The sequence below is a fragment of the Palaemon carinicauda genome, chromosome 31 (assembly GCF_036898095.1).
Source record: "Palaemon carinicauda isolate YSFRI2023 chromosome 31, ASM3689809v2, whole genome shotgun sequence".
Classification (NCBI taxonomy): domain Eukaryota; kingdom Metazoa; phylum Arthropoda; class Malacostraca; order Decapoda; family Palaemonidae; genus Palaemon; species Palaemon carinicauda.
The window spans coordinates 74,568,599-74,593,199 of NC_090755.1; the positions used below are offsets into that span (position 1 = coordinate 74,568,599).

General features: G+C 44.8%; 1 protein-coding gene across 1 annotated transcript in view; it reads right to left on the minus strand.

The window, feature by feature from the left end:
* Positions 1 to 591: 591 nt before the first annotated feature.
* The window catches only part of LOC137624795 (palmitoyltransferase ZDHHC23-B-like), an 87,462-nt gene continuing 63,452 nt past the window's right edge, over positions 592 to 24,601 (minus strand). The window contains exons 4-5 of the mRNA XM_068355749.1: positions 17,729 to 17,914; positions 592 to 7,658 (exon numbers count right to left, since the gene is read on the minus strand). Of these exons, the coding sequence (XP_068211850.1) occupies positions 7,457 to 7,658; positions 17,729 to 17,914 (388 nt within the window). The 3' untranslated portion in view covers positions 592 to 7,456. The remainder of the gene's footprint in view (positions 7,659 to 17,728; positions 17,915 to 24,601) is intronic.

A 24,601-nucleotide genomic window follows, 5' to 3' on the forward strand; every position in this document is an offset into this window, starting at 1 on the left:
AAGTCAAAAGGCAATGGAGGAGGAGAGTCGTAACGTCCATTCTCCATTGAGCCTAAAGCAAAGTGGGTGCTCAGCCCAGGTGTGTGAGTGAGCGGGGTAGCCGGCTACAGCCCACCTCTCCCGCTAACTAGCGGTTGGGTGATTATCCCTTGCTAAAAGTCTTATGACTCATCTTTCAGCTTCGCCGAAAGTAATATCCCTATAAATAACAAAGGTTTGTATAGAGTAACGGAACAAACACTTCTTTATATCTAAGAACACTTAATGATACTGTAGAGTAAATAAAAGTCACTAATACAGCCTGTAGTTGATGCACGAAAATTGACAACAAAAGTTAAAAATGCTTTAATAAGATGCAATTTTCTTTTTAAGTCATGATTTTTAAGAATGGATAAGGTCTGCTAAACTTGTCAGTCTGAGTTAACGAAATCGAATGGTGTGTATTAAGGTTTTGTTTAAAGAAATACACTATTAGTATTTTTCAATGAAAGTATGTATGAATATTTATCCTACTGCAACTGAAAAAATAAGATAACAACAAGTGACTAAAACATCACTAAATGTTTATAAACTTTTATTGTAAATGTCTCTTTCAGCCACATCAGTCCAGAGAAAAGCTGCCACCAATATGTGTGCGTATGCGTGCGTCTCCCTCTTTCTCTTTCTCAGTAAAAATCCTTGTTACATTTGTATTTCTCCTAACTATACAAAACTGAAGCTCTTTACATAGGAGCATTATTTCTGCGCTAGCTGAAAACCAACCGTTAAAAGCTTTTGTAAGGTGTAACTACCCTCTACTAGTTAGCAGAGGGGGGTAGCAGAGTAACCTAGCAGCACCAGCAAACAATCATCCCTTTGCAATTACGGCAGGATTTCTGGGGAAGGTGATTGCGGTACCCGTACAGTATGTGTAATGAGCTTCAGAATTGTGTAGTTAGCAAAAATAAAAATTATTCCAAATTTTTCATTTGATCCAGCACTCTTTACATAGACTCACCTCATGGTGGGTAGAAGTCCCTAAAACCAACTGGCTGGAGACTGTCCCAAGGTGTCTCTCTGTGCTACGTAAGAGCTGTTTTAAAGGGCAACCTGACACCTTGTGATCTTAAAAGGATGACAGCCTAGCAATTGGTGCTAGCGTAGAATTTACCAATGGGAATTGACTAGGTAAGTGTAAAATTGAGGCTAAATTCCTCACTTACCCAGACATTGCCTGATTCTCCCACTTACCCATACATTGCCCGACTCTCCCACTTACCCAGACATTGTCAACTCTACCTCGCTTAAAGGACAGGGACATAAAAAAATAAATAAAAATATACCAGGTCGCATAAAAAGCATGGTACCCACCTGTAGTTAGAGGAGGTCTGCTTGCAGAGTTCCTCGAATGCTGACCCTCAAGAGAGGGGAGAATGAAACAGGAAGTGGCCAGTCAATCACACATTCATTCAAGACTTATTCACGGGTAACATCTGCCCTCAACCAACTGCTACTTGTCCAACAAGGGAGCTGAGGTGTCAGATGACCACGTTTTGTGCAGCCACCAAAGGACCTAAGATGAATGTGTATAGGTTTCTGTGGGTTATGTCTTGCAGGTAGTGGGCAGTGAACATGGTTTGTCATTTCCACACACCCGCTTGTGACACCTGCGTCTCAGAAATTCTTCTTGGATGCCAGGGATGTACTGAGATGAGAGAGATCTTACTGAATGGCTCTTTCATTCACCTGCCTGATACAAGAATATATATATCGATTTCTTTGTGAACTTCCTTTAAATTCTCCCCGTGCTTGCAAAGAGCCTGTTGATTTGCGGGCTGTCTCTCTCAGTTCTTTTCAAATATTTCCTCAGTGCCCTTACAGGGCAGAGTAACAGCTGATCCAGATTATCTGTTACAGACCGGAGATTCTAAATCAGGAAGGGCCCGAATCTAGGATCCGCTACAGCCGGATTTTGAGTCTTAGCTACCAACTCAAGGACGAAGCTGAGTGTCACTTGCCCCCATCCCCTTGAATGGGCAACATCATAGGACAGACCATGAAGCTCGTAGACCCTCTTCACAGAGGGCAGGGCTAGAAGGAAGACCATCTTCAGGGTTGTCTCAATCTGAGGCTTGACGAAGAGATTCGTAAGGGGCGCCTTTCAGTGAAAGTTCATTACTGTAGAACATTGACTACATTCCTAGGAAGATGTCTGCCTTCTGACTGAGGGAACATGCGCTCAAAATTCCGTAAGAGGAGAGACAATTGCATCGTGGAAGAAATATTAACTTTTTTCAATTTGAAGATAGCCTTTTACCGCCGACATCGAACAAAGTTTTTTCTCCCTGAGTTACAATATGAACTCCATTATCATTGGAACAGTGGCACTGAGAGGAGCAATACCCCATCCATGAAACCCACTAGAAAAAGACCACTTTGTCTGATATACTGAGGGAGATGACACCTGAAGGTATCCTGTCATTCTTTTTGTTGGATGACCTCCAGGTGTGGTTGTTTGAGTAGATCAGGAAGTGTGGGGAGCTCTTTCGGTCCCTCTGTGAGCAGATGCAGGTCTGGAATCTATCCTGCATGGTGCCACAGCGGAGCTATTAAGGTCATTAACAGATCTTGAGATAGCCTGACTTTGTTCAAGAGCCACCTTACTAGGATGAAGGGGGAAACACTTAGACGTCCATCCTGTTGGTAGGCCCCTTGGAAGGATGTCGCAAACAGGTCAATTGTCAGCAAAGCCCACAAAGTCAAAACTTTGTTAGCTATCTGTTTTTTCAAGGACCATTCAGAGCCAGCAAGTCTTCTTTCCCGAAATGAACCGGGCTGAAATGGCTACAGAATTGTTTTCCACCCCTGAGGATTTCCACAGCTAGTTGGCATAGGTGCTGTGAAAAGTTACCTCCTTGCTTGTTTATGTGTGACCATCACCGTAGTGTTGTCGCTCAACAACACTACGGAGTGTCCCAAAAGGAGCCTATGGAAGTGCTTGAGGGCGAGAAAGGCTGCCCTTATTTCCAGGAGGTTTATGTGGCACTGCTGGACCACTGTCCAGATACCGTGAGGTGCAACAGATGAGCCCTCACCCCTTTTTGATGCATCTATAAAGAGCAACAAATTCGGGACAGGAGAGAGGTTTACTCCCCTGCGGAAGTTGGTGTACAGCACTCATCATCTCAGGTCTCTCTTTTGCTCTTCACCCACTGATACCGAAGTGTTCAGTGTGTCCATGTCCTGAGAGCAAAAAATCTTCAGCTGCTACTGAAGAGATCTGATACAGAGACAACCATTAGAAACTAACTTCTCTTGAGAAGTCAAGTGCTCCAGCAGCCTTTGCCATTGATGTGCTGGAAATTGTCCCGCACGAGAAATAATTGGACTATTTCTCTTAGTCTATTTATTCGTTCCTCAGATAAATTCTCTTGCCTAGTTTGGTCCAGATTCTCCTTCCTAAATATACCGAGTCTTGAGATGGTTGCAGATGGGACTTCTCGTGATTTACCATTATCCCCAGATCTTGGCAAAATGCAGTAAGACTGTCTCGATGGAGGAGATGGGACTCACTCGAGTCTGCCAGAAGCAGCCAATCATCTAGGTAACGAAGTAGACGAATGCTGTTTATGCATGCCAAAGTGGACAAAAGGGGGGATATCCTTGTGAACATCTGGAATGCTGTGGACAGCCCATAACACAGCACCTTAAGTTGGTATATCTTTCCTCCTAACATGAATCTTAGGTACTTCTTTGAGGATGGATGAATTGGGATCTGGAAGTACGCATCCTTGAGGTCTAACGATATCATGAAGTCTTGAGGTCCGACAGCCTGTCTGACCGTCACGCTGAGCCTTCGGGCTCTCGTCACGCATCAGCTGTTCGCCATCCGTCGGCTACACGTGACTCGCCAGCTGCTCGCTATGCGGCAGCTGCGCGTGACCCGCCAGCTGCTCGTCACTCGTCATCTGTGCACAGTTCGCCGGATGCTTGCTACATAAGCAAGGTTACCAGCTTGGCCAGAGAAGAGTTCTGTGTTAAAGGCAGAATTGACAGATCTAACAGTATAGGAGATGGGTCATCCTCTTCGAACAGGATACTCTCTATACCATACGTACAGGGGAGGGAGTAACCAAGAGGAGTCAACAGCTCGGAGGGACCATGATGTTCCAACCCCCTGGGCGTAAGCCCTCTTCTTTACTACCTTCACCTCCCTTGACCAAGGCAATGCTACGCTAGTCTTGGTGGGTTCTGGCATATCAAAGAAGAGGTCTAAGACAGTGTCCTTGCCCTACATTGGAACTTGATCCTGTTCCCCTAGAGAATTGAGTTTCTTTATGCAGGAAAGGACTTGTAGAAAGAAATGGTCTGCATCTTTCTCCTTTAAGGGAGAGATCTTGGGGCTAGCAGATGCCGGCAGTGTCCCGTCAGAATGTTCCGAGCCATCATCGAAAGGTTCCTCCTCCTCTGATCAAGCACCCATAGCAGCCCAGGGAGAATCGAGGTTATCACCCGAGTTCCTTCTCACAGAGGAATGAGCTCTCGGAGGACGACCACTACTTCATCTGGTGTTACGGGGACAGACGTTGAAACCAAACTACGATCTCCTCGATGTTGATGCTCACCCATAGTGCCAATTCTTGGGGATGGTCTTAGTGTCCTACCTTTCCCTCGGATGGATGTTAAAATCCTTGATAAAAGGAGAATACTCCCTCTCCATCTGCTTAGGCCTTGCACCTTCGGAGGGAGTGATGATGGCAGGAGGTTCAGGCTAGTCCAACTCCATAAGCAAGAGTCTACAGTTGTCTGTGAATGAGATCTTGATCCCCTATTCGCTCATGGATGAACGGTATCCACCGGTGGAGGAGTGTTTGCTGTCTGACTCCTTTTCTTCCTCTGTGGCACAATGGGAATCACACCAAGCCTCTCACAGACAATGTCCTGGCTGGTGGGCCCCTTGGTATTCAGATATTTCTGATACCTTGCAGACACCTGACAAGAAAGAGGCTTGAGAGTGGCAAAAGGAGGAAGCTGCCTAGCAGAGCTACTGCTTCTAGGATCAGAAGGGCCCTCACTCCCCTTAGAGGAAGAAGAAACCTATAAAGGAATGGTAGGACCGCCTGGGGATGGAACTGTCGGAGGATGATCAGTCAATCCGGAGACCGCCTGCTTTACTGCATGGACATGGTCCAGGTACCAGGGAGCATCTTTTGAGAACAGAACTGCTCCTGATTAAGCCCCAAGAGCCTGTTTCCTTGGCTTAGGTGGAGTGCCAAGGAATGGGAGGGCAGGAGAGGTTGTCGACTTGTGCCTTTCCTAGTGCTCAACTTCTCTAAGGAAGAAGGTGCCGTTCACATGTTCAACCAAGAGATTGGTCTGTGAAGGTAAAGCTACCTTCCCTTGTAAAGGAACCTGCTGCAAGGTAGACTGAATGCGGGGCAAATGTTGGCAAAACGAGAGCTGATAAGGTGCACTTGTGCGCACACCCTTCTCAGCTCACAGGTAAGGTATAATCTACCTATACTTGTATGTCTACCTACGTGTAGCACACAGAACGCGCTAGCGAGGCAGAACTTGCCTGAATTCTAGACAATACTTTTTGCATGTGCTAATCTTCATGGGATGACTCATCCAAGAGAGCACTAAGCGTAGCAGACGTAAAGCGCACAACTTTGTCAGGGAAACAAACTCGGCAGCCCACTTAGTTTAGCGGTAGAGTGCGCAACGTTGCACAAGACTTGCCTGCTAGATTCCAGCTAGCTAAAGCATCATGAAGAGAAACTCTTGCTTGCCTTATCCCCCAAAGGGGAAAAACAAGCCGTGTTCTTTTCCCGCAAGGATGAGGAAGACCAGGCAGCAAAGCAGGTTCTACCTCCCAAGAGGTAAAAACTGAAAGCACAAGCTCGCAAGAGTTTGGCCTCCCATAGCGAAGAACACTATGTTGTAGAAAATGACAGAAAGGGGGAGGAATCGCAAGCAATCGCCTCCCACCATCGTCATCCAGTTCCGAAAACTGGAGCAGGGCATGGACGAATCCAGTGCACCTGTCAGCAAATTTCCTCATGGATGAGAACACTGCTAAGCCGAGGTTGGCGAAGGGAAGCTCTCCCTTGGAAGTGAAGGCTGCACAACACCTAGTGGAGGATACCTTTCCTTCAGAAGGGAAGGTTGTCCAGCGCCTAAAGGCGGACCTCTGGGCAGATCACTCTTTTTCACTTCGGTCTGAGCAAACCCAGCTAGGAGATCAATGTCATGAAGTGCCCAAGGGACATAGCCGAAGCTAGTCACAGGGTTCACCCAGGAGGGATCCCATAACAAGTCATACTGAGGAGTATTGCACTTGTTAGCAACTGCTCACGCCCGCCTGCCACCGAAGCAGAGCGAACGTTGTGGTGACCAGGTGCTGAGGTCAAGACGGCCGAGTGCATGTGTGACTCCTTCTGTCCTCAACCTATGGAGTCTCAAGGAGGAAGATGGGAATCAATTCCTGGGGTGGATGTCTGCTCCCGTTGCACACCCAACCATAAGACCTGTAACCTTTCCATGCACGGGGAACCCATGAGCCCCAAGGAAGGCCACAGCAGATGAACAGCGTCTTGGCAGTGGACGGCGTTGCTATGCTAAGGGAAGCAATTGAGCCCCCACGCCACGTAGGTTTCTCCCAGAGTCACATGGGCACTACCTGTGCTCGACCGACCGCCAGGAGAAGCCGACCGAGCGGTAAATATGGCGAGGTTGAGCTGACGGAGTTCGATGGCGAGGTTGTTTCCCTTTCAAGGATGACCCTGAAGGGGTAGAATCCCTCTTAGCCTTCTACTTTCGTCGCCTGTTAAACCTCGTCCACTGGGAGAGTGACCACTCCCAACACACCTGGCACGGAGACTACAGCATGCACGAGTGACCCCTACACGCAGGGCAGAAACCGTGAGGATCTGTCTCCTCTGCCGACATGAAAGTGCCACAATGGCACTCTTCATTGCCGGGAAAAACCAGCCAGATTGAGATCTCCACGGGCAGTCACACCAGTGAATAAAAAAGATTAAAAAGGAAATTTTTAGATTTTAGCCCAGTTATAATGGGAAAATTTTCATTTTGTTTGAACAGGGAAGTAAAACAACGTCTGTAATCCACTGAGCCGAAATAAAAAGGGGCAGTTGTTTACTAGTGCTGGTGTCAGTGGGGTGGCTGGTCTACCCCCACTACCCCCTCTGAAAAAGCTTTAACGGCTGGTTTCAGCAGTCACTGAAATAATACTCCTACGTAAAGAGCCTAAGGCTTGTATATAGTGTCAGAACAAATATACAGTAAATTGAATTCCTTGCAAGTAGATGCTTAAATAGCATTTAAAAATGTTTCCATGGTGGTGCCATTTAATTTTGGTTTCCGACTCGAATCCTTTTTAATTAATGAATTCAATGAAATAATGTGTTTAATACTAAAACCGGATCATAGTTTACTATTTTACAATGAAAAAAAATTACCTCCACCAGAAATGAAGGCAATTTCTAAATGCATACTTTAATGACCAGAGGCTGCTTTGTCCAGGTAACTGACGTCGATGACGATAATCTCTTAGTCGTACACCACCAACAACACACACTAATTGCTGTATTAATGCTATAGCAACTAAAATCCCCATGAGTATACCATAGCATGTACCAGATATTGCCAATCTTGACCTGAAAGGTAAGAAAATATGAATAACAGTTTCATAAAGAAAAATGTAGATACTGATTATTACAATAAAAGGATAAAGTGTACTGTATATTATGTACAATATTTACACAAGAAATATGAAGATGAATGAAGCCTGGGAAATAAAACAAAGAATGTTAAGATGGATCACATAAGGATGGAAGTTAATGAGTACAGCAAATGTGAATGGTGATGGTAGAAAATGTTAAACACAGAAAGGAATGTTGTATGAGTTCTGCTAAAGGGTTAGAGGAGAGGAGTTCCTATGGAAGAAAAAATTAAGATACGTTTTTATGGAAGTGAGATGTTGCACTTTAATGTACATTAAAAAAACAAGCAGCTGCAATCATAAATGATTTGCAAACATACCAGTTGAGATACTACAGTCTTTGTTACAATTATTTTTTCCTTTGCCTGGACATATATTGAATCGAGTGGCCTATTCTTTACATATTCTCCTCTTTCCTCATACATCTGACAACACTACTGCAAATTGTTCAGTGGCTATTTTTCACTTCATAAGGGTAGAAGAGAGACTTTACCTATAGAAAGCAGCTCTTCTAGTAGGACACTACAAAATTAAACCACTATTCTCTAGTTTTGGATGGTGCCAAAGCCTCTGTATCATGCACTATCTCGGGTTTGAGTTCTCTTGCTTTAGGGTACACACAGACACACTACTCTGCTTCCTCATTTCCATTCCTCACCGGGCTATTTCCTTGTTGGAGACCTTGGGCTTTTAGTATCCTGCTTTTTAAACTAGCTAATAATAATAATAACAAGAGCAATCAAGAGATTTTTTATCTCTGCCAGAGGTTAATGGAGTCCTCCATGGTCTAAGATCTATCTGTGTTGGAAATTTTGTCAAAATTCATCAATGTTTTAAAGTTATCTTTAAAATGCAAATCCGGATCTAAAATCTGGATCCAGATCCAGATCATCTTCAAAATTTAATGGGGTCGTTCATGACCTAAGATCTATCTGTGAAAATTTTGTCAAAATCTGTCAGTTTGTTTTGATGTAATATGACAAATTCGAAGATGATTTGTATTTTTCCAAACTATACAAATCTTTAGCTAGTTATTTAGGGGTATTACTTTCAGTGACGCTGAAATGACAAGCCATTAAAATTTAGTGAGGGTTAACTACCCATTCCGCTAGTTAGCAGGGGTAGGGGTTGTAGCTTACTACCGGTCTCACTTACACACCGGTGATTTAGCTCCCTTTGCTTGGAGATAGGACTTCAAGGGAGATAGGGCTGGCGGTTAAGTTTGTATAAATAGCTAAAGGTTTACATCGTTAGGAAAAATACAAATTATCTACGAATTTTTAATTTGTTCCGTAACTGGAATACAAACCTATACTGTTTATTTAGGGATGACTCACCTATTAGGAAGGGTGGACGTCCCTGCCAATCTGGTTTTTTGGCTTTACCCGGGGGCTCCTTACCTGAGTATATTTGTACCCAAAATAAGGAGTCCTTGCACCTCGTTAAAACCTTGCTACACAAGGTCCGTGGCCTATACAAACTGTGTGTTGAGATATTTAGAAGTGTGACCGTCCAGGTGAAAGTTATTCCGAGTCTTTTCTAGGAAAAACTGTTGCAACCAAGACTTTCCCAATACCACCTCGCTAGAGTATGGGGACGCAACAGTACTGTATTAGGTTAATACTAGGTACACAAGGGAGCATGGTTTATCTGCAGTGGTTTCAGGTGTGCTTAAGCAGAGAACCCAGGATGCTGCTTTCCCCAAGAAAGGGGAGGATGAAGAAAAAAAATAAGAACCAGTCAAACCTTTTCATTCTCGCAGACTAAAACCAGGTAACAGTGTCCTCAACCTTCTGCTACTTGTCCAATAAGGAGCTTGAGGTATTATACCAGCTGTTGTGCAGCCAACACAAGGCCGATAAAGAACGTATCGAGCATCCTGTGGGTAAGGTCTTGCAGATAGTGGGCTATGAAAGTGTTCTGATGTTTCCAAACCACAGCCTGCAGAACCTGAGTCACTGAGAAGTTCTTCTTGAATGCCAGGGACGTAGCTGCGCCCCTAACATCATGAGCTCTGAGGTGACGTGAAGGAGGAGGGTCTGGATTCACTGCATGGTCTATGACCTTGCGAATCCATGCTGAGATGGTGTTCTTGGTGACCCTCCTCTTGGTCCTCCCTGTGCTGACACAGAGTGCAGGCACACGGGGACGGGCTGCAGCTGTTCTCTTCAGGTACAGCCTTAAACTCCTCGATGGGCAGAGTAATAGATGATCAGGGTCATCTGTTACAGAACGAAGACTCAAAATCCGGAAGGAGTCGAATCGAGGATCCGCTACTCCCAGGTTCTGAGTCTTAGCAACAAACTCAGGGACGAAGCTGAACATTACCTCTCCCCATCCCCTTGAATGAACGATGTAGTATGAGAGACCATGAAGTTCAATGACTTGCTTGGCCGAATCCAAAGCTAGCAGGAACACCGTCTTCCAAATTAGGTGGCGATCTGTTGCCTGGTGTAATGGTTCATAGGGACTGAGAACTCTAACCATGTTCCATGGGGGAGGTCTCACTTCAGACTGAGGACAGGTAAGTTCATAACTCCATATGAGTAAGGAAAGTTCTAGCGATGAAGAAATGTCCATTCCGTTCAGTCTAAAGGTGAGGCTTAAGGCTGAGCGATAGCCTTTTACTGCTGAGACTGACAGGCGCATTTCTTGACGCAAATACACGAAGAACTCTGCTATTGCTAGAATAGTGGCATCGAGAGGAGAGGTACCCCTTCCACGATACCAACCACAGAAGACTTTCCACTTTGCTTGGTAGACTGCTGCTGATGACTTTCACACGTATCCAGACATTCTGCTTACAACTTGTGAAAATCATCTCTGAGCGAGGAGATGCTGGATAGTCTCTAGGCGGGAAGTTGTAGCGAAGCTACGGCGTTGTGGAATACAGTATGTTGCTTTTGGTTGTTTGAGTAGATCGTGTCGTGAAGCAAGTTCTCTTGGAGACTCCGTCAGGAGTTACAGAACGTACGGAAACCATTCCGCGTGATGCCATAGCGGAGCTATGAGGGTCATTGAGAGATTGACTGATGTTCTGGCCTTGTTGAGTACCCTCCTCATCAGATAGAACAGGGGAAAGGCATAAACGTCGATGTTATCCCACCATTGTTGGAATGCATCTTGCCAGAGGGCCTTGGGGTCTGGGATTAGGGAGCAGTACAACAGGAGCCTGAAGTTCAGGGGCGTTGCGAAGAGATCCACTGTCGGAGAACCCCACAAAGTCAGGACTTTGTTGGCTAATATATGATCCGAAGACCACTTGGTACTCACTATCTGAGATGCTCTGCTCAGGTTGTCGGCGATCACATTCCTCTTATCCGGAATGGAGCGTGCCGATAGTGGTATCGAGTGAATCTCGGCCCATCTCAGTATCTCTACTGCTAGATGAAACAGGGGCTACAAAAAAGTACCTCGTTTGTTGATGTAGGCCACTACTGTGGTGTTGTCGCTCATCACCACCACTGAGTGGCCCGCCAGGAACTGTTGAAGGCCCAGAATTGAGAGCCTGATTCCACTGGGACTTGAGTTGCCACTGGAGGGATCTCATCCTGAAGCAACTGTTGGGAACTAGACGGGCCAGAGATAAAAGGTGACCGAGGAGACGTAACCATGTCTAGGCTGGAAACTCTTCTCGTCTGAGAAAGGGTCTTGCGATCTTTCTCAGCCTCGATATTCTGTCGTTTGTGGAGATTGGTGTCTATTATCATGCCTAGGTATATCAGTCTCTGTGTAGGAAGCAGGGAGAACTTCTCGAAGTTTACCATGATCCCCAGTTCTTGGCAAAGCCTCAGAAGTTTGTCTCGATGTTGAAGAAGGGTTGACACCGAGTCTGCTAAGATTAGCCAGTCGTCCAGATAACGAAGAAGACAGCTGCCAATCCTGTGTGCCCAAGATGACACACGGGCAAACACTCTGATAAAAACTTGAGGTGCTGTAGAAAGACCAAAGCACAATACCTTGAACTGGTATTTTCTGTTGTTTAAGCTGAATCTTGAGTACTTCCTTGAAGACAGATGGATTTGGATCTGGAAGTACGTGTCCTTTAGGTCCAGTGTGCACATGAAGTCCTGTGGTCTTACCACTAGTCTGACCATGTCTACTGTCTCTGTGCTGAACGGAGTTAGTTTGACAAACTTGTTCAGAGCTGAGAGGTCAATGACTGGTCTCCAGCCTCCAGACACCTCCTTCACCAGAAAGAGTTGACTGAAGAAGCCTGGAGACCCGTCGAGGACCTCCTGGAGAGTGCCCTTCTTCAACAGGGTCTGGACTTCAGCCCGTTGGACTAGCCCCTTTGCTGATCCGATCGTAAAAGAGTCTATTAACACTGGATTCCTGGTCAGGGGAGGGAGAGATGTTATGAACGGGATGCGATACCCGAAACGAATCACAGAGATTGTCCAGGGTTTAGCCCCGAGTTGCTTCCACCTGTCTGAGCAACTTTGTGGGCATCCCCCTACTGGTGGACAAGCAGGGGGAGTGTGTAGGCATCCCCCTACTAGTGGACAAGCAGGGGGAGTGTGTAGGCATCCCCCTACTAGTGGAGAAGCAGGGGGAGTGCCTATCCTAGCGTTTGCGGCCTCAGCCCCTCCCTTTAGGATATTTTCCTACCCTGGAGGACTTTGCGCCTTTCTTGTCCTTAGAAGAAAAGGGTTTCTTAGACATCGTTGTCTTCGCTGCTGTTTAGTTCGTCGTGATCTTGGCTGAACGGGACTACTGAGGAGCTGGGGGTTTATAGGGCTTGGATGTCAAAGCCCTATGGAGGAGGGAGTTCTGGTGTGACTTCCTCTATCTCTCAGCAGTATGTTCCATGTCCTTAGGTCCAAATAGATAGGAAACAACAGTCACAATCCCCAGGAATTGCTGACTACCCTACAGCGTACCTGGTTGCCCAGGTAGTCCAGAACCCTTCCCATTTTCCAATGATCGGAGAGGGAAAATTTTCCTCACGGGTCAGTTGGTACAACCAGTCTCCTGCAGCCTTGATAGACGTTTATGAGAGAATGCCTCCTTATGTGGGAATGCATGACACTGCCCACTAGGATGCTGCAGGAGACAGCTTGTACGAAAATACTCTGGTCCATCCTACTTGGGCATGAACACAGACCAGAGTTTTGCAAGGAAATCTTGCACAGTGTTGCGCACCAATTCACCGAGCCCTAGTGAAGTGGGTGGGCGGGAACCTACGCCTGACAGAGGACTGCATGTGATATAGGTTGCCCGTTATTTTAATGATAGAGGTGGATTCTTCCCGAGGATCAAAGCTCGGTTGGTCTCCGTACTCAAAGTGGGATCCATCACCCTCTAACCCTATATCAGATAATTCAAGATTCCTTTGCTAGGTAGCACACTATACTGAATGTAGCAGATGAGTATTGGGAAGCATCGCGCACCCCACTACCTAGCAAGGTGGGCAGGTGAGCTTGTCTGCCTAACAAAGAGGCGCGCCTCACTTCTGCTAAGCATAGTGCTCTCTTGGGCGAGTCTCTCCATCAACACTCACACACACAAGAAGCACTGTCTAGAATAAAGGCAAGTTTTATGTTGCGAGCGCGACCAGGGAGACAGATGCATACAGGTAGACTACACCTTACCTGGCCAAGCTGAGAAAGGCTTCATCAACTCTTGCCTCGCCAATGTGTACAGTCTTCTTGCAAGCACGCACGAGTAGATCTGTTGCCTTTGAGAACTGTGAAAGGCATGCAAACTAGTGCGTAGTTCCAACTCTCACCTTGCAAGAGCACATTCCCAGTTAGGCAAACTGAAAGGAGCGCACAAGCCAGCGCACTCTACCAGCTTTCGCCCCGCAAATGAGGAATCTTCTGGCAAGCGCACACAGGTAGCAATTACCTGTAAGAACTGAGAAAGGCGCGCAAGCAAGGGCACTTTTCCAGCTCTCGGGAACAGTATTCACTACATCGCCTCGTGAGCATGCGCTCCCAGGAGGATGAACTGGAAGAGGTGCACAAGCCAGAGCAGCTTGCCAGCCTTTGCCTTGCCAATACTCTTCTTTGCCAGGGAAAGTAGCTTCTCCTTCATAGACTGACCATCCTCAGACAATTGCATCTTTGGTCAAGACCACACTAGGCAAGGTCTCCCCGTTAGGGGATCGAGTATCGTCCGAGGATCGAACAGAAACTGAGAGAGATAGCCCAGTGCTTTCTCTCGAGACAAATTGCCAGCACACCAGTGGCAAAGCTACTGGGGCACCAAACATCTCTCGAGAAGTTAGTGCCCCACGGCTGTCTCCGCATTCGGTCTGTACAGTGACAGCTGAAGACCTTCCAGTCTCAGCACAGGCCCACTGAATACTATAGTACCGGTGGGACCTGAGCAGAAGAGAGACCTGAGTTGGTGGGTGTTAGACACCAACCTCTTCAGAGGAGTAGATCTTCTCTCTCCTCCCAGGGATTGTTGCTCTTCACAATCACATCAAAAGAAGGGTGGGGGGGCTCATCTGTTACACCTGACAGCATCCAGGCTTTGGTCCAGATCCGAAAGGCGGTGCCACATAAACCTCCTGGAAATGAGGGCAGCCTACCTGGCACTCAAGCAGTTCCATCAGCTCTTTTCACAACATTATGTAGTAATGATGAGCGACAACACTACAGTAGTGTCCCACATAAACAAACAAAGACATACCTTTTCCCAGCACCTATACCGGCTAGCTGTGAAAGTCCTCAAATGGACGGAAGAAAATTTGGTAACCTTAACAGCCCACTTCATCCAGGGCAAGAAAAATGTGCTGGCAGACAATCTAAGCAGGACTCAGATAGTTGGTTCTGAATGGTCCTTGAATCAACAGATGGCCAACAAAGTCGAGACTTTGTGAGGTTCACTGACAATTGACCTCTATGCGATGTCCCTCAACTGGAAACTTCCGTAGTACTGCTCACCAGTACCAGATCAACGAGCGTTCTGGCAGGAGGCTTTTCAATACCCGTGGGACTGGATGGACGTCTAGTAAGGAGGCTATTGAATAAGGCAAGGGCATCGCAAGACCTAGCAATGACACTTCCGCTAGTGGCAACATGCAGAATGGTTGCCGGATATTCTGCATCTGCTCACAGAGATACGAGAGAGTTCCCCCCTTCACTTCCCGAGCTACTCACATAACCACACGTGAAGATATTCCACCAAGTGATACCATTGCTACATCTTCACCCCTGGAGGTTATCCAACAACTACTCGCAAAGAGAGGCTTTTCAAAGCCAGTTACTAGGGGCATGGCAGGATACCTGTAGGAGTCGTCATGGAAACGGTCCGCCTTTTGTGGTTGGCGTCGTGAATGAGGTATCTCTCCACTCAGTGCCTCTATTCCAGCAGAAGCAGAGTTTTTGCTGTACCTCAGGGAGGAAAAACTCTACACAGTGTAGGAGGTAAAAGGCTTTTGCTCAACCTTGAGCATTCTTCAAACTGAATCAATTTAACATTTCCACCTTGATGGAATTATCATTCCGCAAACAGAATTTTGAGCATTCCTCTCCTCAGTCGGAAGTTAGACCACCTCCATGGAACGTTGTCAAGGTCTTACGTTCATGGAAAGGAGCCCCTCATGAGCCTCTCTGTCAAGCCTCAGACAAAGACTCGACTGTAAAGACAGCTTTTTTTCTAGCCCTGGCTTCTGAGAAGAAACTCAGGGAGCTGCATGGTCTCTTTTATGACCTCACCCATTCAAGGGGATGGGGGCAGGTCACACTCAGTTTTGTCCCTATGTTGCAAAGACTCAAAATCCATCTGTAGCAGATCCTGGATTCAAACCCTTTTGGACTGAGAATCTCTGGTTTGTAACACACGATCCTGATCAACTGTTATTAGGCCCCATAAGGGTGCTGAGCTAGACCACAGATCAACAGGCTCTTTATTAGCACAGGAAAGACCAAGAGGAGAATCACGAGAAACTCTATCTCCTCGTGGATCAGGCAAGTAACAGAAAGGGCACGGTCTTCAGACCACTCGCCGTACAATAGACATCCATGGCAACACAATGTCAGGGGAGTAAGTAATTCCTTGGCATTTTGAAAAAAAATTTCTGTGAGGCAGGTGCTATAAGCATGAAAGTGGAAACGTCAAACAACGTTCACTGCCTACTACCTGCAAGACATAACCCACAGGAGCCTGGACATTTTCTCGATAGGTTCTGTGGTGGCTGCACAAAACGTGGTCTAAAACACCTCAGCTCCCTTGTGGTACAAGTAGCAAAGGGTTGAGGGTGGACGTTACTCAAGAGTAAGTCCAGAGTGAATGTGTGGGTGAGTAACCACTTCCTATTTTATCTTTCCTCTCTTGGGGCATAGCATCTAAGGGATTCTGCACAGATGACCTTGTCTTTCTGTGGTTGAGAGCCACGCTCTTTGAGTAACCTGATATCATCGTCATCATCTCCTCCTACGCCTATTGTCGCGAAGGGCCTCAGTTAGATTTTGCCAGTTGTCTCCATCTTGAGCTTTTAAATCAATACTTCTCCATTCATCACCTCCTACTTCATGCTTCATCATCCTCAGCCATGTAGGCCTGTACCCACGAGCACCTACCACTAGAAAGTCATGCCGCAATTACAAAAGTGACAATTAGTTGCTAGCGCTGGTGTGAGTGGTGGGAGGTAACCTACCCCGCTCCTTCCCTCCAAACTAGTGGTGGGTAGTTACACCATGATAAAAAGCTTATCAGCTGGTTTCAGCTTTGCCAAAACAAATACTTCATAGTAAAGAGCTCCAGGTTTGTCTTGTTAGGAAAAATACAAATCATTTCCAAGTTTGTTATTTTACTTTTTTTGTTTTTAACTTTTAATCTGTTCAATAACCATTAGAACATACTTTTCACTAAGAGGAACAGTGAGGACTTCGCATTCCCCACACCAATTATCTACATCCCGTTACTGTTCCAGCACAAGACTCAAATAGAATGAAGAAAATTGATTGCCAAGAAATAACTCCCTTGAACAATAACAATCAAATCCTAAAGAGGATATTCCTTAAAATCACTAGTAACCTAAATTACACTTCACTTATAAATGCTTCAAAATCTGGAGGATGGTAACAAAATATTGACTTACCAAGCGCAAGTTCAGCACTGAAAAACAAAAGCAGGTACAGTTCACTGAAAACGTGGTTATTGTCATTAGCATCTAAATTGTCTCATTACTGTACTAAATACCTAAGCTTATTAAAAGGAAAGAAAACAGGAAATCTTCAATTTTGTGGTAAATGTTGACATAAACTAAGCTTCAAGAGAGAAGAAATAGGAATATCAGGAGAGGCTCATAGACAAATTTTATACTCACTTTAGTCAAGTAATACACATAGAAAACTAAGGAGCACCTCCACTCTGTAGCCTCAAACATTCTTTAAAAGGACAAATTTCAGACATAGTTAAGGGATGTAGACAACCACACTAATACTGCGGGCCATCACCTTGGGAAACCTCAGTCCTGGATTATCTATCACCTTGTGGGATTCTATAACTAATAATTTTAGAAAAGAACCCAAGTCACTGTAGGGGCTTTGCTTTCCAAGAACAAGTTCCTGAAAGCATAATCTAAGAGGTCCTGTCCAAATATCTATAAAATCTCTCACAAAGTAGAGACTCACCTCTTCTGGCTCGCTTTCCACATCACCCAAAGAAGGATTATCCAAATAGCAAGGCAGAGCCGAAGTACAAAAATCTTATCACAAATAACAAAACTACTATACAAATTAGAGGAAAATTAGTTACTCATTGTAAGTGATAGGTTCCAATATATATGGCATTACTAAAGGAATACTGTACTAAAGTTTTGATACTGTAAATAAATTGACAATTCTTTAATAGAGATTGGAGAGAATGTTTTTGAAATGATATTATCAATCACAGTTCTTAAACATAAGAGAAAATTCTAAGAACCTGATTTGAAAATAAGACGTGTCAGCTTGGATTATCAACATACAGTTATCTATCTACAGTGCTTACAATACAAATATTTGTACAAGATGTTCTTATAGTGAACTTACTAGAAATCTCACTTACTGGAAATTCACAAAAGCATCCGGGCAATGATGAGGTAGCATGACCATTGTGAAGTAAAGATCATATAACTTGGGATGACACACGGAAGTAAGACTTAAATGGGATCCATACATCAGAGACAGCAGACCAAACCATAACCCAATCACAAACCAGCGATCATTAACACAGCTTATACAGGTATCCAACCTAAGATAATAAAAAAATAACAAGTTAATTACAATACAGGACAACTAACTTTTAAATCTTACATGGTATGAAAAATAAAGTACAGCACTGAAATGCTTGAAAAATATGATACTTGAAGCACCTTTACCATGGCTATTCATAATACCAAAACTTGATTCAACATATTTCATCACTTATCCTGACTTCAATTCATTTGTTGAATAAAAACTCAATATGCTGAACTAACAGATTTTTAGGAAAATAGTTTTGAAGGGCTATACAAACCTGAACAAAGGATGGTTTTATGTTATGGAAAATTCAAACCTGGGACTGTTACACATCTGGTTACTATTTTATTAAGGAAAATGGGAGCTTTTGATGAAAAGCTAAACCAAATGTACTTTTTTGAACAGTAAATGAACATTTTTGAACAATAAGAGTTATAGTTTTGTCCATTTGAAGATTACCAGTCCCTCCACTAAATGGGACACCATCTCAAACGTTTGTTGACACTATTGTGTCTTCCATGGAAAACATGACAAATTTAAAAGTAATTTGTATTTTTCCTAATGATACTAACCTGTACCTATTTATAGGGATTGTCTTTCGCCGAAGCTGAGAGAGTAGCCATAAAGACTGGGTAGGCTCCCCTTTCAATGGGTGCCAATCGTAAAAAATATTTCCCAAAAATACACTAATCAAGACACGCTAATGAAATTTTCAGGCATTATTAGCACTATAATAAGGCATATCCTCTGTAAGTTTTATCATCCTACAGGGAAAATAAAGGATTTTATGAATAAAAATGTGAAAATTGGAGCTAGCGACTTAAAATTTGTTTGGTGACCAGTGAGAAACTAATGTCTTGAATTGAAATTCGCTCTGTAATTATGTTTGTTTATCCACCTGGAACAAGCAGACAAAGTTTTATCAAAATCGAACAGTAAATAAGCACACAGCAAGAAAAAAACGAGCATTAACTTTAGTGAAAGCCCGGCTGGTGATGGAGGGATACCTAGAAATAAATATTCACCAAAAATTAAAATTTCGATTTAGGGAAAAAACCTTCTGTGTTTTTCTAGGTATTATGTCACTTGATGGCCTAAAACATCTAAATATTATATTACTTAAGGCATAAGAGCAGGACAAGCAAAGAAATACACCCCTCTCCCGAAAAAGAAAAAACGAGAAATTACGATTTTTGTCTGATGACGAAAATATTGGATATAAAATCATAGTCACCCCTGAGCCCATTTTCTTTGATATCACTGATATGAGAAAACGACTTTGAACAGTTTTTAAGGGGTAAACTGAAAAAATTAGAAAATTACTAATGATATTTCGTATTTTTACTATCAACATAAGGGGGGCGTTGATGACCAGGGGGGGGCATTATAGAGGCTGGAGATGAATTCTACACATATCACGGCCTTCTGATAGGCAAAAGGAAGACTTTTAGCAAAGAAAAAAAAATTGGGAAAATTCACCCACTGATCGTGGAGGCAACCCTAGTGAGGTGGCAACTACCAAACCCGCTAGTTAGAGAGGGGGGGGGGGGATTTAGTGAGGGGTAGCGGGGGTTACCAGCTACCTACTTCACTCACACACCAGTGTGTCTGAAGCACTTTTGATTGCAGGCACGACTTTTTAGGGGGACAGGTGATGGCAGGACAATTTGTATAAATAGCTACAGATTTGTATCGTTAGGAAAAATAGAAATTACTTTCAAATTTGTCATTTGTTCCGACACAAATAGAAACCCTTCACTATTTATAGAGATGACATCCATTAGGAGGGTGGAAGTCCGAGCAAACTGGCTTGGCCTTTGACCCAGGGTTTTCCCATACGGGCTTGGCCCGTACGTAACTGAGACAAACCCTGACACCTCGCTAAAACTTCATGCAACATACGGATAGCGGCCTGAGCAACCTGTGTGGTGTGATACTAGCAATATGACTGTCTAGATAAGATTTCTCTAAGATAAATAGGAATCTTTAGCATCAAAATGTTATTTTCATTATAAAATAAATTTTTGAACATACTTACCTGGTAGTTATATACAGTATATAGCTTACGTCTCTGACGTCACGGTAGAAAATTCAAAACTCGCGCCAATTGGATAGCTAGGTGTACCACCTGTGCACCCTAGCGAGGTACCTCGGAACCATACCTTGTCCCTTCATATTTTCCATGCCTCTAGTCTCTAGAGGGGAGGAGGGTGGGAATTTAATTATATATAACTACCAGGTAAGTATGTTCAAAAATTTATTTCATAATGAAAATAACATTTTTAAATATAAGACTTACCTGGTAGTTATATATATAGCTGATTAACTTTGGTGGAGGGTTAGAGACAGTCAATATAGTTGGAAATTTGCTTAAGAGTTTAAATACAAAACAAGCTTAAGGGTTCGTACCTGATAAGGAAGCTAACTTCAATGATACTCTGCCATTATGCCCGCTTTCCTTATGAGATCCAGCGGTCCTCTCAGGGGGCTGAAGATCCCTAGGAGCTGTTAAACCGGTGACCACACCTCTCTGTGACAGCGCCTCCTCTAATACCCAGTTCCGGGTGCTCTCAAGGAACAAAATAGACCACCTGACCAATCAATGATTGCAGAAGACTGTCGCAATCTCCAGAAGACAACCATAAAAAACAAATTAAAAGTTCCAAGAGAAGAAAAGGTATTAGTATTATGGGAATGTAGTGGTGGATCCTTCCCCCACTACTGTACTCGCTGCTACGAACGGTCCCAAAGTATATCGGTCCTCATATTGAGTCTGGACACTTTTTAAATAGTGTGAAGCAAACGCAGATTTGCTCCTCCAAAGGGTTGTGTCCATAATGCTTTGCAACGAACGATTTTGTTTGAAGGCCACTGAGGTTGCTACAGCTCTCACTTCGTGAGTCTTGACCTTTAAAAGTCTAAAGTCTGTCTCACTGCAATGTGTATGAGCCTCTTTAGTTAAAAGTCTGATAAAAAATGACAGGGCAGTCTTAGACATCTGCAAGGAGGGCTTCTTGACCAAGCACCACAATCCTTCCGACTTGCCTCTTAACTCCTTAGTTCTGTCCAAGTAGAACTTGAGGGCCCTTACTGGACATAGGACTCTCTCTAACTCATCGGCAACCACATCCGAAAGATTTGGAATCTCAAAAGACTTAGGCCAAGGTTGAGAAGGGGGCTCATTCTTGGTGAGAAATCCCAACTGCAATAAGCAGATAGCTTTGTTATTCCAAAAACCCACATTCTTACTGAATGCATGGACTTCGCTAACTCTCTTGGCTATTGCCAGACTAACCAAGAAAAGGGTTTTCATCGAGAGGTCCTTCAGAGATGTAGAGTGCAAGGGTTCAAATCTATCACCCATAAGGAACTTTAGGACTATGTCCAGATTCCAAGCTGGTGAATCCTGGTGACGTTGCTTCGATGTCTCAACAGACTTAAGAAGTTCCAGCAAGTCTTTATTATTTGATAGATCCAAATCTCTGTGCCTGAAAACGGTTGCCAACATGCTCCTGTATCTCTTGATAGTGGATGAAAAAAAATTGCGCTTCCTTCTCAGGAACAACAAGAAGTCAGCAATCTGGGTCACAGAGGTACTGGAAGAGGAAACGGAGTTGACTCTACACCATTCCCTGAAAACTTCCCACTTGGATTGATAGACTCTGATGGTCGAAGACCTTCTTGCTCTTGCAATCGCTCTAGCTGCCTCCTTCGAAAAACCTCTAGCTCTTGTGAGTCTTTCGATAGTCTGAAGCCAGTCAGCTGAAGATTTTGGAGACTTTGATGGTGTCTTCCCCAGTGGGGTTGTTTGAGTAAGTCTACTCTCAGTGGAAGGCTTCTGGGAGTGTTCACCATCCATTCCAGTACCTCTGTGAACCATTCCCTTGAGGGCCAGGATCATTCTGGTCCCTTCGCTTGACACAAACTTTTGCAGCACTTTGTAAAGGATCTTGAAAGGCGGAAAAACGTACGTGTAGATTTGACCAATCTAGTAGGAATGCGTCCGTGTGTACTGCTTCGGGATCTGGCATTGGGGAGCAATATGTCTCTAGCCTCTTGGTCTTTCAGGTCGCGAAAAGGTCTATGCAAGGGCGACCCAAAAGTTTCCACAGACTTTTGTATACTTCCAGATGGAGTGTCCACTCTGTGGGTAGGACTTGCCCTCTCCTGCTGAGACTGTCTGCCAAAACATTCTTCTCCCATTGGATGAATCTTGTAATCAGAATTACCTTTCTTTCCCTTGCCCAGATGAGCAGATTCCTCGCTGTCTCATAAAGGGAGATCGAGTGGGTTCCTCCTTGCTTGGCAATGTAAGCCAATGCTGTGGTGTTGTCGGCAATGACTTGTACTACCTTGTTCCGAACTGACCATTCGTAGATTTCTAGGGCCAAGAAGACTGCTAGCAGCTCCTTTTGGTTTATGTGAAAGGACTTTTGAGCCTCCGTCCACAGCCCCGATACTTCCAGCTTAGCCAGTGTTGCTCCCCACCCAGAGTCCGAGGTGGCGGAACACAACACAAGGTCTGGGTTCTTCAGATCTAATGGGTAACCTTCTTGGAACTTGACTGGATCGTTCCACCACTGAAGGCAACTTCTTATTGACTCCGTGACTGGAATACACCTCGTGTCCAAATCCTTCTTCCTGTTCCTGTGAGAATTGAGGTGAAACTGGAGAGGTCGAAGATTCAGTCTTCCTAGAGAGACGAACTGTTCTAACAAGGAGAGGGTTCCCACCAGACTCATCCACTTCCTCGCAGACACACTTCTGCTCTCCTAGAAACAATTGTACTTTCCGGATGGCTTGCTCCATCCTTAAGGGAGACGGAAAAGCCCGAAAAACTCGACTCCGAATCACCATCCCTAAATAGAGAATCTCTTGTGATGGTGTCAGAGAAGATTTGTCCTTGTTGACCAGAGGACCCAATTCTTCTGTCAACTTCAACGTTGTCTGAAGATCCTTCAGGCAGAGAGCATGAGAGCGAGCTCTGAGAAGCCAATCATCTGAGTACAGAGAGGCTCTGATTCCTCTTGAGTGGAGAATCCTTGCCACATTGAGTATAAGCTTCGTAAAAATCTGAGGAGCGGTGTTGAGGCCGAAACACAGGGCTCGAAACTGAAAAACATCTCCTTGGAATACGAACTTCAGGAAATGCTTAAAGCTCGGATGAATAGGGATGTGGAAATAAGAGTCCTGGAGGTCCAATGAGACCATCCAGTCGCCCTTCCTTACTGCTGCAAGCACTGACTTCAACGTCTCCATCGAGAACTTTGTCTTTTGGATAAAGGTGTTGAGAACACTTACATCCAGAACTGGATGCCATCCCCCCCAGTTCTTGGGAACCAGGAAAAGGCGGTTGTAAAACCCCAGTGACTGCAAGTCCTGCACCCTTTCTATAGCCCCCTTCTCCAACAAAAGAGACACTTGAAGCTGTAATGCTTGTCTCTTTAACTCCTCTCTGTACCTGGGAGAGAGATCCACTGGTGTTAAAATCAAAAGAGGTTGCCTTATAAAAGGGATCTTGTAACCTTCCTTCAAAAGTTGGACCGACCAAAGGTCTGCCCCCTCTTCTCCCATGCCTACCAGAAGATGTGAAGTCTGGCCCCTACTGCCTGAAGGCGAAAGCAGTCAGACTCTGCTTTGCCCTGTCCTAGCTCCTCTCCTCTTAGCTCCCCTTCCATCTGGTCTAGTGTTACCCTTACTGGAAGACTTTCCACGAAAGGGTTGGGAAAACTTAGGAAAAGGTGTATCATCTTTAGGCTTGCGGCTAGAAAATGACGATGGTAAGATTTTTCTTGCCATCTTAGAGACTAGATCTTGGGTGGCCTTCTGAGTCAAAGCGGAAGAAATCTCCCTAACAAGATCCTGCGGGAAAAGAGATGAAGACAGCGGAGCATAGAGCAACTCAGATTTCTGGAAGGGGGTAACCCCTAGAGACAGGAATGAACACAACTGGGCTCTCTTCTTAAGGATGCCTGCAGTAAAAATCGCAGCCAACTCATTCGAACCGTCCCGCAACGCCTTATCCATGCAGGACATGACATGGATCAAACTAGAAGAGTCCCCTTCTTTAAGTGCAGCGACTTTCTTGTCCAAGGCTCCCAGAGTCCAATCGAGGAAGTCAAAAACCTCGAAGGCTCTAAAGACACCTTTGAGCAGATGGTCCAACTCTGAAGTGGACCAGAGAACCTTGGTCTTCCTCATGGCCGATCTACAAGGAGAGTCTACCAGGCTTGAGAAATCTCCCTGGGCAGAGGCAGGAACTCCCAAGCTGAGAACTTCTCCCATATCGTACCATATACTGGACCTAGAAGCCAATCTAATTGGGGGAAAAGCGAAGGCTGCTTTCCCTTGGTCCTTCTTGGAACCCATCCAGTCTCCCATCAACTTGAGAGCTCTTTTAGACGAACGAGACAGCACCATTTTAGTAAACAGCGACTTCTTCTTCGGTTTCCCAAGCGTGAATTCCGATGGAGGTGAACAAGGAGCAACGGGAACAAAAGACTCGGGGAACTCATCATTGAAAACCTTCATGAGTTTCTTTAAATCCACTGACGGACGAAAAGATTTAGTTTTCCTCTTCAGATAATTCTTCAAAAGGTTCGACAGGAGAAAGGAGAACATCAACTTCTTCCTCTGATAAAGCCCCTTGACGCTCTGTGACACGCTCGCGGTCCACGCGATCAGAGCTAAGGAGTTCTGT